Source organism: Staurois parvus, unplaced genomic scaffold, assembly GCF_062004578.1.
Source record: "Staurois parvus isolate SC_StPar_1 unplaced genomic scaffold, SC_StPar_1.0 ptg000199l, whole genome shotgun sequence".
In the NCBI taxonomy this organism is placed as follows: domain Eukaryota; kingdom Metazoa; phylum Chordata; class Amphibia; order Anura; family Ranidae; genus Staurois; species Staurois parvus.
Genome location: NW_028317995.1, coordinates 6,052,226 through 6,066,240, shown reverse-complemented (window position 1 = coordinate 6,066,240; position 14,015 = coordinate 6,052,226). Strand labels below are relative to the sequence as shown.

The 14,015-nt window shown below is 47.1% G+C and overlaps 1 gene segment (V, D, J or C); it reads left to right on the top strand.

Annotated features, from left to right (window-relative positions):
• Nucleotides 1-5,621: 5,621 nt before the first annotated feature.
• LOC149461541 (T cell receptor alpha variable 3-like) lies at nucleotides 5,622-6,120 on the top strand. The segment is given in 2 exon segments: nucleotides 5,622-5,679; nucleotides 5,795-6,120. Coding segments are annotated over 2 exon segments (384 nt in total).
• The last annotated feature ends 7,895 nt before the right edge of the window (nucleotides 6,121-14,015 follow it).

Genomic DNA, 14,015 nt, shown 5'->3' with positions numbered 1-14,015 from the left:
GATGCCTCCATGCGTTGGGCAGAGTTAGAGGTGGTGTCCTGTGTATCTGCAGGGAGGATATTCCATGTCTTGAGCAGGTCTAAGCCTGCTTCCAGGTTCCTGACGGTGAATATTCTGCCTTGTCGTCGCACTATTAATTTAGTTGGGAAGCCCCATTGGTAGGCTATGCCGTGATTCCTTAGGGCCTTAGTGATGGAAATCATTTTTTTCCTATTAAGGAGCGTGGCTTTGGATAAGTCCGCATAGAGGTGGAGATTTGCATGTGATGGCGGGAGAGGTGGTGGATTTCTAGCCGCAATCATAATTTTTTCTTTAACGTGGTAAAAATGCACCCGGATCAGTACATCTCTTGGAATAGATGCCGGCAGAAACGCCGGTTTGGGCAGTCGGTGGGCTCGATCAATCGCGAGCTCTAGATCTGAAAGTGTTGGGAGGAGTAGTTTGAAGTATTGCTGTATGTAGGGTAGCAGATTTTCGCTCGGCACTGATTCAGGGATCCCTCTGAATTTGATGTTGTTGCGGCGCGAGCGATCTTCTAAGTCTGCTAATTTTAAATTGATTTGCTCGATATCAGATGAGTGATCTGCATGAGCGTTATGCGCTGTTATTATGTCGCCCAAACTGCTTTCAATGTGGCAAATTCTGCGTTCTTGGTGCTGTACCACGCTAGTTATTTGGTTTAAAGACACAAAAATGTTGTTTTGCAGAGATTGACGGAGTGACGTCAGCAGGTGTTTCATGGACACCTCCGTTAGCGGCTGATCCGCTGCTGGGAATGCGTCTATATCTGGCAGGTTTAGGCGTGAGATTTAGGGCTTGGTAGGAGAGGTTAGGGTCCTGGTCCAGACGTGGCCTGGATTTGGCAGGGCTGCTAGTTGTGGGGGACAGAGGGGGTGATAACTCACCAGGGTCCCCTGGGTAGAACGATTCTTGCAGCCTCGGATCCCTGTGCTGGGCCCTGTAGTCCTCCTTGTGGCTGCTGTCTCCCTGTGTGTCTCTGCTGCGGCCGCCATCTTGGATTCCCTGCACAATAGCAGGGAAGTATTTCGTCAGTTTCCCGGGATGATCCGGGGCTCTCCTCCTGCGGGGCATGGTGATCGGGATGCGGGCAGAGGTAGATGACACTGTGGGGTGATTTGTTTCCCCCGGGGCCGGTGAGTGCCGCGTTATAGCTGGCGGGTGGACGGAGCTGTATTCAAAGCGCGTCCATCCCGTAGCTGGCCGCGCATGCGCGCCCGGGTCTATTTTTAATAGCCTTTTGTAGGTGCAATTACATTTTCAGCATGGTACCTGCGCACATCTACAGAGGGCATTGCATTTCTTTGCTGTGCTGGAAAATGTGTGTTCTTGCATGCGTTTCTGAACTACAAATGGTGTGAACAAGTCCTAAGGGCCAGTTCACAATATAGAAACAGTCTAGATGTGTTCCTAATGCATTTTTTTTAATGCCCTTTTGGCATGCATGTTTAGTGTGTTCCAGTACATTTTGGATGCATTTTGGACACGTTGCATTGCGTTTTTGTATCCCTTCCAGTTAGTTTTTTCTACTTTCTTTTTATTCAATTTAATTAGGGATGTGTGCGTTTTAGTACATTCAAGGACGTTTCAACATGTTCCAGTACAGTTCTGTGCAGAAACAATGTAGCGTGCTCAACTTTGTTTACAGCACCTGCAATGCACTGAAAATGCAAGTGCTGATGTGAACTATCACATTGACAACCATATAACCTTCTTTCTGTGCGTTTGTGATGCTGAAAAAGCAACTGAAACACATGTAGTGTGAACTGGCCCTAAAGATTATTAGAGGTAAGGGAATGGGACTGACCAGGAATTGTGAATTCAATCAGACTAGTGGTGATATACAATCAGCAATCGTATAATAATGTGAGAACTGAGCTGTAGCTGATAGAAAATGAGACACATTCACTTGATCAGTAAATAGTTAAAAAGAGTGGGGCGGTGATCCATATATTTGCATATGGGACAGGTGATGATGGGGTGGGGGAGGGGGTCAAGTTGTATAAGGAGACAGATTTAAAAGAAGATAAAAAAGTTACAATGAAATATACACAGCATGAAACTTGCACATTTCCAAATTGGCAGAAGAACAGGACGCAGGTAACATTCATCCACTTTCTAGTCATTAGGCAAAATCATAATTGATTGATCAATATTCCTGGCACTGATACAACCCAGAAAATTGATCTCCATTTTTTTAACGTTCATAAATGTCAAGGAGCTTATAATCTAAGGGCAGAAACTCAGCTATGTAACTAGGTCCAATGAACCTAACAGCATGTCTTTTGAGTGTTGGCAGAAACACATCCATACAGGGAAAGCATGCAAACTGGGATACAGCCATGACTGGGATTAGATCCCATGACCCAAGTGTTGTAAATTCTGGGCTCTAACCACTAAGCCACTGTGGGAGACACAGTGTGAGCTACAATTTAGAATAGTTACATTGTTTAAAAATGATAAAGCGAGCGCTGGTAAAATTGTAAAGGCTACTAAAATGGTATTACACAAGATAAATATAACCACGAACAGTAGTGCATGAACTCGTGAAAGGTCATCCACCCTTGTGACAGTGTACTACACTATTAAGCACCTTTCTGGCTCCTGTGGCTGAGCTAATTCCTCCCCAGGACCATTTGGGCACCCACCCTGATGGATGGATGGCTGGAGATGGATGACTAACCCATAGCTGCCAGCATACCACTGCACCCCCAGATGTGTGATGTATATAACCCATGCACATTAATACTTTTGTTCTGGTGAGTGTAGACCAGTCCCAAGGGTGGTTTATCTTTCACGAGTTCATGCACTACTCTCCGTCACAGAGAAACCACACGTGCCATTCATAGGCACTCTCTGAGTTAGTACTCTCACATGAAGGACATTCCATTATTCAGGAATGATTATATGAACTTATTTTAGCACCATTTACCATTTTACATCATTATTGCAATTATTTGCACTTTTTGGTTTTTACATGCGTTCATTATTGATCACATGCACTTATAGCGCTGCACTTGACTTTAACATAGAATAGTTACATGATTAAAGAGAAGGAAGCTATATTATTATATTGGGAACTTAGAACTAGACATTCCAAATTATTTGAGATATAAGTGTGAAAATGTTTAACATTTGTAAATAGAATGTATGACATTCATTAGTAAATGCATTAGTTGTCTGATCATTTTGGAGAAACAGCAAAAAAAAAAAAAAATTATAATATAGGTGTACTAATTATGTTACATTCCAAGTATTCTCTTATGCTAACAAGAAAACGCCAGTGGTACCAAGCCCGCGCTTGTGCGCCATCTAGTGAACATATCCGGTATTGCACCTAAAAATGTGCCAGACACGATTCCACATTTACTAATAGCAAAGTAGACGTTTGTCAATGAGATTGCTAGACGCCGCTCAGAAGACTGACAGGTCTTGATTGATTTAACTGAGTCTGCCTGAATGTTCAGAGTCTGCTGGTAGACTCAAGTCTTAGTAAATCAGGGCCATTGTGTCTTTGGGATGGGAAGCTAAGAGAAATTTCCCCAATGTTACATAGAAAGGAAAACTAAAAGAAGACATGTGCATATATATATACACACACACACACATTATATATATATATAAATATATATATATATATATATATATATATATACATACATATACACACACGCACTTGCATGTGTGCGTATATATATATATATATATATATATATATACATATACACGCACACATACAAGTGCTTCTGCTTCTCTAGTGGCAGAGCTGGTCAAGAGGAGACCCTTCCTATCCCCCCACCGGCAAACAGAGCCATCTTATCAGCCTCATGAGCCCAATGGACAAAGTAATGCACCTGCAGAACGCTTAGCACATGGTGGCAAAAAGTGAATATGGCAGGGGGGTTAACTTTACTGCCATGATCACAAATGCAGAAGTGGGGATGATGGGTTAAAATGTTACCATTTCATCATTGCAGGTGGGGGGGGTTAACTTTCACTGCCACTGAGGGGGGGGGGGGGGATCAGTCGCAGTGGTGAAATATTGTTTGCCCATCCGAATGTGTTTGCAGTTCTTCATTTAACCCAAAAGTCCTTATTAGGACTACTACTATCTGTGTCAAGAACAAGTTGGATTGCTAGCTCTTTGGGCAGTTACCCTTTACTGATTTTTTATTTTATTATAGGGGTCTTCAAGTCTAGTTTGAGGTTAATATGAAGACAGCAGCCACTTCTAACTTCTATCCTGTCCATAGCTAATTTTTTTTGTTTTTTTTTTTGCTGCAAATGGATTTTCTTGTGGAGTTCAGTGTTGAATATATAACTTTTTCAGTCTTCTGGAGGTATATTGTTTTTAATTTTGTGTTGATAGGGCCCTGTTTATGTTTGGGATGCTGGTTGGATCTGAGGAAGAGGTTGTGTCCTCGAAACGCGTTAGCAAGTTGGTCATCCAGGGTTCCATCGTATGGACTCAGATGTTGTTTGGATCATACATCTTGTTCAGTTTGACATGCCTGTGTTTTTATGTCTATTGTGAGTATGATACTTACTTTGTTTCTTCAATAAATATTTTAAACGATAATGCACTAGGTCGGTGCACCCTTTTTCTGTTTCTCCATTTGCATCCAGTGTATTTGGACCACCCCGGTCTGTTGAGGTCAGCAAGCAGTGCATATTCCAAAAAATTCCAGAACATTCCTATTGGGTCTACTGAGTCCTTTCCTAGCGCAGGAGAAAAGTGTTTGTTGTGTTTGTTATGTTTGCAGCACACCACAGTGTACCTAGCAGAGTTAGATCCATACCAACAGCTCCACTGCAGAGATCTTCACTGTGCAGTCTTGATTGGCACCACACAATCTTTTGGTTGGAAACAATGCTGATCAGACTATAAAAGCAAAGTTGTCCTGACTTTGTCTGTAGCAAATCTTTTTTGCCTACTTCTGGTCAGAGTAGTGAATGTTAACTATTCATATAGCAATAGTTTTATTTACTGGCTAAATATATGCAGTAAATACAAATAATTTTTTTTAATGATTTAACATAATAGGCCAAAAATCATTAAAACATAATAATGTCCCTACTGTGCAACCCCCCCCCAAAAAAAAACAAAAAAAACCAAAAACCAGTATGTATAATCCAGTATATGCATTTATTATTAAAGCATATTTAGAATAATGCCATTTTTGCTGTTACTTATTGTCATAGCCTTGTCTCTCTGATATTCATCTGTCAGGTTGATCTTATTCTCATTTTTATGTCATCCAGTTCCTTTCCTCATACAAGATGACCCTGTTTACTTCTTTCTTTGCACAATGACGTCACCCACCCAGGTTAGGAGTAGGGTTTTGGCTGCAAGGAAGATCAACAGAATTTCACTTACGTGTCATAGCCTAGTCTTTATGACAGTTATCTGACTGGCTGATCTTAGTCTCATTTTCATGTCAACCAGTTCCTGTCTTCATACAACATGGGGGTGTGTTGATGTCAGTGATGTTTGTGTTACTGTCACCTCCTTCCCACATTACTATACATCAAGGAGCTCAGAAGGATCCTCATCGGTACACATCAGTCACACAGCAAACCTGTATGTTGTATATTCAGAGACAATGATCAGCTTTATCCCATCTGTATTAGTTATCTCCTTGCTGACACTTTCTTTATCAAGTAAGTATGATGCACTCATATGTTGGTTGCATATTTTTTCATTATTTTAGTATTACAATTTGAAGAGAAGTTAAACAATTGATGTTAAACCAAAATATTGTTATTTTCATTTCAGATTATGTCCAGGGAAATACTATAAACTCAGCAGACCAGCATCTTTACGGTGACATTGGGGAAAAAATAACATTATCCTGTACATATTTCTCCAGTAGCAGTGGTCCATATTTGTTCTGGTATCGCCAGTATCCTCATCAGATGCAGTATATTCTTAGCCGTGGAGCCAAAACTCAAGCCAGCCTAAAGCTCGATAACACAGAACTGGAGCCTGGAAAGTTCCAATCAGAGACCAATGACACTTATACGACTTTAACCATCCATCGCCTGTCAGTGTCAGATTCTGCCGTGTACCTGTGTGCTCTGAGAGATGGTGCACAGTGCTGAAAACAAACTTAGGTTCAATATTGATACTCCCTGCGCACCAGAACTCTGCTGCCAACAGGTGGCTCTGCTGTTTTATTTTCTGTGTGATTATGCAGTACTGTGTGAGAAATTGTGAGGCTGCATCAGAACTGTCAGTGTTGAATATCTTAGGCCTCATTCACATAGCATAGTGATTGTAAACCCTCACCCTATTAAAAAAACACATTCTGTTTACACACACACTTTTCCCCTTTTTTATAAGTGATCACATTCCCTCTGTCCTCAGCTGAATAGAGAGATGAGGGTGGAGAAACAGCAGCACACTGTTCCCCCCAGTGAATGTCTGTGCAGGGAGGAAGTGTCAGGAAAAGTCTGATAATTGGGGGAGAACAGGCTGAGTTCCCAGCATAGCTAGAGAGCTGACCACGCTGTGCTCCCCTGCTTAGCATGGTCAGTTTTATAGGAGAGCAAAGGGACTGGCAGGAAAACCAGGGATTTAACACAAAAAATCCAATACAAAGAGAACAGGATATTCTTTCATACAAGCACATGGTACAGCAGGTACATATCAGGAATATGAAATCTTGGGTTTACTTATTTTATAAGTGGCAGTTGTGGATTGCAGACAGCACAAGTATACTCTAACAACCATAATAACTAAACCCCCTAAAAAATAAAAGGCTAATAAATAAAAAAGAAGACAAAATATTGGAAAATACTAAGCTGTGGCCCATTATTGGGGTTAAAACATAAAAGTACATTCTATAAAATTTATTTAAACGTTAATAACCATAAACAAGCCAAACTTTTGGAGCTAAACACCAAACACCAAAGCTCAGTTGGAAAGACTGAGTAACAGTCGATTAAAGTCCTTAACCTCTTCGTACCCCGGCGTCTGGGCCTTGACGCAGAGTGGCCGCACATTTGCGTGCAATTAAGAAACATGTCTGGTACTCACAGAAAGGTCCCAATCTGCTCTTTCGATCGAGATCTTTCCCGATCATGTGACCGCCGTGACAGCGAATTATGGCGGTCACATGACCCTAAAACCTTGCCCCGCCTCCTGAAACTCTTAAAGGGTCGGAGGCGCTGGCGCCAATGGGTTAATCACACTATCCACTCACATATGTGGGCACCAATACCCTCAACAAATGATAGCCACGACTAAGGGAAGGGAGGACATGACAGCAAATCTTGTCTGCTGACACATGCCTCTGTGGGAAGATATTTAAAAAGAGGAACTGCACTGACTGATCACCATAAACCAAAAATACTATTTAACTCATTTTTAATATTTAAAGCAAACCTCCCATTCGTGTCTCCATTTTTTATTTTGCTGAAAAATTGCTGTGAAAAACACCTGCTAGCATTTTTTGCTTTGGAAGGGCAGATTATTCATGTAGCATTTACTTCCTGAAATCCGTCTGCCCTTAGCTCAGGCATGCAGGGAGGAGTATGTGTTTAGCTGAGAAAACTCCTCCTCCTTTCTTCCCCTCTTGAAGATTCCTGGGATATATGACATCATTTGCCGAGGTCAGAAACCAGGAAGTAAATGAAGAAATGTAAAGAAAAGTTTAATACAAGTACATATTATTATTATTATTATACAGTGTTTATATAGCGCCAAAAGGTTTGCTCAGCGCTGTACATTATAGTGGGGGACAGAACATGAGACAATACAGTAACAATACAATACACGAGGGGTTCGAGAGCCCTGCTTTTTCAAGCTTACAGTCTAGGAGATATACTTTCCTATCTATTTACTAATGCTAGCAGCAGAAGGATTAATTATAGTTCATGTTGATTGAGAAGTTCCGCACCGCATCACAATTGCACCCTGTTCATGTGAACCACTGCGGGTGTGTATGTTAAGTTAACAACACCCCGAAACTGGTCCGCAAAACGTGTGATGTGCAGAATCAGTGTGAATACCCATGTGATCCGATTCTAGTGTGGACCAAAAAAAGGGTCCTACACCTTCTTGGTGCGGATGCGGTACGATTTGAGCCATACAAAATGTATGACTAAAATCACACCTCACAGAATTTGCATGTGATTTGCGCAGGAATGTAGTGCGGTTACTGTGCGAATCACATGCGATATACAGCACTGCACAAGTGTGATCCAGGGCTAAAGGAGTCAGCATGACACATTTTTACTCCAAAGTCCATGCCCAAGCATAGCTGACAAGAGACTAGTAAATTTGTCCAGTGATAGCGGATGATAGAAAGCTTGCCTGGATACAGCGGAAAAGTACCTGATACAGACAAAAGGAAAGCCAATACAAAAGACCACTCTAAATAATCTTCAATTAAGCCAATAAGGGGATCCAAGGGCTTGCAATCTCATGGGGACACTTAGTAATACCTGTGACCTTAACTAAAATCCAGCATATTGCTGGGGATGGATTCACAGGTGGATGCGTGTAAGAAGTACTAAAACTGGAAGGGAGCACACATACAGTCCGAAATGTGGTAAGGTCTTAGATAATTGCAGATACTGTAGTAACTATAGGCACTGTTATTTAAAGAAGAACTCTGGGATAGGAAAAAAAAAAGCACCCATTAGTACAACCCCTACACAAAACAATAAACAGTTAATACATTTGTGAAATTCCTTACCATTGAAGAGAAAAGTCTAACTCAACTTTCAAGAAGTCTTCATTTTACTTCAAAAGATAACAGCATCTGCTCTGCCAAGAAAGATGTGTAACAGCAGGGATTACATAATATCCTCTCTTCTCTCTCTGCAATAATAGGAAACTACATTTCCCATCAACCTCTGGGAATTGCATTGAATTTGGGTGGGCCGGGTACACTAGGACTGTACATGTTGAATGTGTGCTCATCCACTTCAACATAAATTATGCCCCCTTATTCTCCAGCCACACTGCTCAGCACCACACAGCAGGACGGTTAGGTGACAATCTTTTAAATGTAAAACATGCATGTGCTAAATGTTTAGTTCATTCCATGTAGTCTACTTTAATGAAGTATTTAATTCTCCCTTTTGTAGGTTTTCTGTTACTGGCTGTGGCTGCTATCTTCACATTTGATCTCTATCCCCTCCAGCCACAACAGCAGATAAACTAAGATCAGAGATTGTAGCTACACTACAGGAAATGACTTTAAACCTATCACATGGGGTCACAGACAAGAACATATTAATAGTACAGCAAGCAAGGCATTGAACCTCTGACAATGTTTTCATGGTTGTGTCTGATCCAGGGTCAGGAATTGAGGTGAATTCTCCCTCCAGTGGGGTCACAGAAACAGGATGTCCCCGTCCACTGGTGACACAGAAACAGGAAGTCTCCCACCCCCGGGGTCACAGAAGCAGGAAATCTCCCACCACTGGGGTCACAGAAGCAGGAAATCTCCTTCCAGTAGGATCACAGAAGCAGGAAGTATCCCACCAGCGGGGGGAGTCACAGAAACAGGAAGTCTCACACCAGTGGGGGTCACAGAAACAGGAAGTCTCCCTCCAGTGGGGGGTTACAGAAACAGGAAGTCTCCCTCCAGTGGGGTCAGAGGGACAAGAATTGTTGTGAAGATTTCTTCCATTGGTGTCCCCAAAACACAAAGTGAGGGGAAGACTCCCTCCATTGGTTCTACAGGCACAGGAAAAGAAGGGAAGTCTCCCTCCAATGGAGTCACATAAACTGGAAGTCTCTCTCTAGTGGGATCACAGGGTCAGGAAGTGAGGGGAAGTCTCCTTCCAGTGGGGTCAAAGAAACAGGAAGTTTCCCCCTAGTAGGGTCACAGAAACAGAAAGTCTCCCTCCAGTGGGGTCAGAGGGACAAGAATTGTTGTGAAGATTTCTTCCATTGGTGTCACCGAAGCAAGTCTCCCTCCAGTGGGGTCACAGAAACAGGAAGTCTCTCTCCAGTGCCAGTGACATAGCGGAAAACACTCTGGTAATATAACAGGATGGATAATAAGCTGAATGATCAGGGAAACTGTAACTTGCAGTTGATCAAAGAGGTGCAACAATAAAATCAGTAATGCAAAGCAGGTCAGAATAGCAAAGAGCAGGAATACAATGCAGAATAATTTAAAACAGACTATAAAAGCTGAACAAACACAGACTCACAGCAATGTCCTTGTGGTCAGGGTAATGTGGCTGTATAACATAGTATCTATAATACTCTATAACAATAGACAGTCTACCTGAGAATCACTGCCTCACTAAAACAGTCCGGAGAACAAATAGCTATTCGTGCTTATTCTCATAAACAGCATGCCTGTCAGTGAAATCTAGGGTACCTCTGGTAACAAAAAACCTGAGGTCACACAGGGGCTACACCTCTGGAACGGAGTACTCTAGTAGTAATTGGGGATGGGCTCCCCACAGGCTGGATCCTCCTGGGAAGCTGCATGCTATTAGGCTCCTGCCCCATTGTTCGCACACTATTCTGACAACAGAGGGCCTCTCACCTGGCTACAGATCCCTTCACCAACTATCACAGCTGATTTACACATGAACGGTGCGGACTGAAGCTCAGCTCTCACAGATAACACTGTTCAACAGGTAAAAAGTTTTGGGCATAAAATTAGCTAATCTTACATAATTTTGGGGTGCTGAAAACGAAAATGACCCTAAAAAATGTTGATTGGCTCTAGTTTCCATGATATATTCACCCATCTAATGACGTAAGCCATTCAAAATTATGATGCAACTTCAGCTGCATATTGCGCAATTGATACTGGTGACCAATAGAAAATTGCATGTATACTGAGATGATGCAATATTAGCCTTTAATTGCATCACTTCACTGCATAAAAGCTGCAGTATCTGTAGCTGATTGTAGTTCGACAGCGTCTTTACATTTCGTTTTATGCTTATATAGGCTACTCAGTAATGCCTCGAACTTGTGTGAATAAAGCAGATAATTTCTGCTATATCTGCGGTGAAATAACTTTTATCTCACAAAAAAGGAGGATAACAGGTGTCAGGGCTCCCAGGTGTGACCAGAGATGTGTGACTGACGCAGGGAAACGCAGACCTCAGATATGTTATAAACAATATAATTTATTAACACTAACAATACAAACATAAACGCAGTGCTATACTAAAACATAATACAGTGCAAACAAACCAAACCACCCACAGATAACAGTACATACAAGCAAGCGTCGTCAGGCAGGCCGGGTCAATATCAATAGGGCAGGTAGGTACAGGGGGAGCAAGCGGAGATTGGTCAGGGTCACAAGCCAGGGATCAGAACCGGTAGCAAGCAGCGTGGTACAGAGGGTCAGACAGAGGGATGGTCAGGAGCGAGCCGGGATCAGAGCAGGAGAAGTCAGCAGTGGTTCAGAAACAGGATGCAGGACAGAACCAGGATGCAGGACAGAAACAGGATACAGGGCCCAGGACAAACACAACACCAAGGCAGAGTCTGCAAGTCTGGCCATCCCTTAAATACACCAGTATCATCAGTTCCAGGTGTTAGCTGGCTGAAAGGTTGAGTCTCTGATTGCTGGGAGCACCCGCTGGCCAGCCCTGGTACTGCAGATCAAAAGGCAGGTGAGTCCCACCATTGCTGGCCAGTCCATTCCTAACAGTACCCCCCCCTCAAGGAGCGGCCTCAGGACGCTCCAAACAGTCCTAGCTGGGCAAAATGTTCCACCGCCCGGGTCTGGCAACTGGCGGGATATCAAAGACTGGCACACCGGGCAGGACTCCGGGCAGCGGCACACCGGGCTGGACTCCGGGCAGAGGCACATCGAGCAGAGGCACACCGGGCAGAGGCACACCGGGCAGAGGCACATCGGGCAGGACTCCGGGCAGAGGCACATCGGGCAGAGGCACATCGGGCAGGACTCCGGGCAGAGGCACATCGGGCAGGACTCCGGGCAGAGGCACACCGGCAGAGGCACATCGGGCAGGACTCCGGGCAGAGGCACATCGGGCAGGACTCCGGGCAGAGGCACATCGGGCAGGACTCCGGGCAGAGGCACATCGGGCAGGACTCCGGGCAGAGGCACATCGGGCAGGACTCCGGGCAGAGGCACATCGGATTACCAGGCGAAGCAGCAGGCAGCGGGCCACCAGGCGGAGCAGCAGGCACCGGGCCCCCGGGCGGATCAGCAGGCACCGGGCCCCCGGGCGGGGCTACAGGCACCGGGCCCCCGGGCGGGGCAGCAGGCACTGGGCCCCCGGGCGGGGCAGCAGGCACCGGGCCCCCAGGCGGGGAGACAGACATCGTGCCCCCAGGCGGGGCGACAGGCATCGTGCCCCCAGGCGGAGCGGCGGGCGCCGGACCCCCAGGCGGAGCGACAGGTCTCGGGCCCTCAGGCGGAGCGGCGGGCGCCGGACCTCCAGATGGAGCGACAGGTCTCGGGCCCTCAGGCGGAGCGGCGGGCGCCGGACCCCCAGATGGAGCAACAGGTCTCAGGCCCTCAGGCGGAGCGACAGGTCTCGGGCCCTCAGGCGGAGCGACAGGCATCGGACCCCCAGGCGGGGCGACAGGCATCGGACCCCCAGGCGGGGCGACAGGCATCGGACCCCCAGGCGGGGTGACGGGCATCGGACCCCCAGGCGGGGCGACGGGCATCGGGCCCCCAGGCGGAGCGGCGGGCGCCGGACCCCCATGCGGAGCGGCGGGCGCCAGACCCCCAGGCGGAGCTACAGGTCTCGGGCCCTCAGGCGGAGCGGCGGGCGCCGGACCCCCAGATGGAGCGACAGGTCTCGGGCCCTCAGGCGGAGCTACAGGTCTCGGGCCCTCAGGCGGAGCGGCGGGCGCCGGACCCCCAGATGGAGCGACAGGTCTCGGGCCCTCAGGCGGAGCAACAGGTCTCGGGCCCCCAGACGAAGCGGCGGGCACCGAGTCACCAGGCACGACAGTGGGCACCGAGTCGTCTGGCAAGACTGCGGGCACCGAGTCAACTGGCGGAACAGCGGGCATCGAGTCAACTGGCGGAACAGCGGGCACCGAGTCGTCTGGCAAGACTGCGGGCACCGAGTCGACTGGCGGAACAGCGGGCACCGAGTCGTCTGGCAAGACTGCGGGCACCGAGCCAACTGGCGGAACAGCAGGCTTTGAGTCGTCTGGCAAGACTGCGGGCACCGAGTCAACTGGCGGAACAGCGGGCACTGAGTCGTCTGGCAAGACTGCGGGCACCGAGTCGTCTGGCAAGACTGCGGGCACCGAGTCGTCTGGCAAGACTGCGGGCACCGAGTCGTCTGGCAAGACTGCGGGCACCGAGTCAACTGGCGGAACAGCGGGCATCGAGTCAACTGGCGGAACAGCAGGCACCGAGTCGTCTGGCAAGACTGCGGGCACCGAGTCGTCTGGCAAGACTGCGGGCACCGAGTCGTCTGGCAAGACTGCGGGCATCGAGTCGTCTGGCAAGACTGCGGGCATCGAGTCAACTGGCAAGACTGCGGGCATCGAGTCAACTGGCAAGACTGCGGGCATCGAGTCGTCTGGCAAGACTGCGGGCACCGAGTCGTCTGGCAAGACTGCGGGCACCGAGTCGTCTGGCAAGACTGCGGGCACCGAGTCGACTGGCAAGACTGCGGGCACCGAGTCGTCTGGCAAGACTGCGGGCACCGAGCCAACTGGCGGTACAGCAGGCTTCGAGTCGTCTGGCAAGACTGCGGGCACCGAGTCAACTGGCGGAACAGCGGGCACTGAGTCGTCTGGCAAGACTGCGGGCACCGAGTCGTCTGGCAAGACTGCGGGCACCGAGTCGTCTGGCAAGACTGCGGGCACCGAGTCAACTGGCGGAACAGCGGGCATCGAGTCAACTGGCGGGACTGCGGGCACCGAGTCGTCTGGCAAGGCTGCGGGCACCGAGTCGTCTGGCAAAACTGCGGGCACCGAGTCGTCTGGCAAGACTGCGGGCACCGAGTCGTCTGGCAAGACTGCGGGCACCGAGTCGTCTGGCAAGACTGCGGGCACCGAGTCGTCT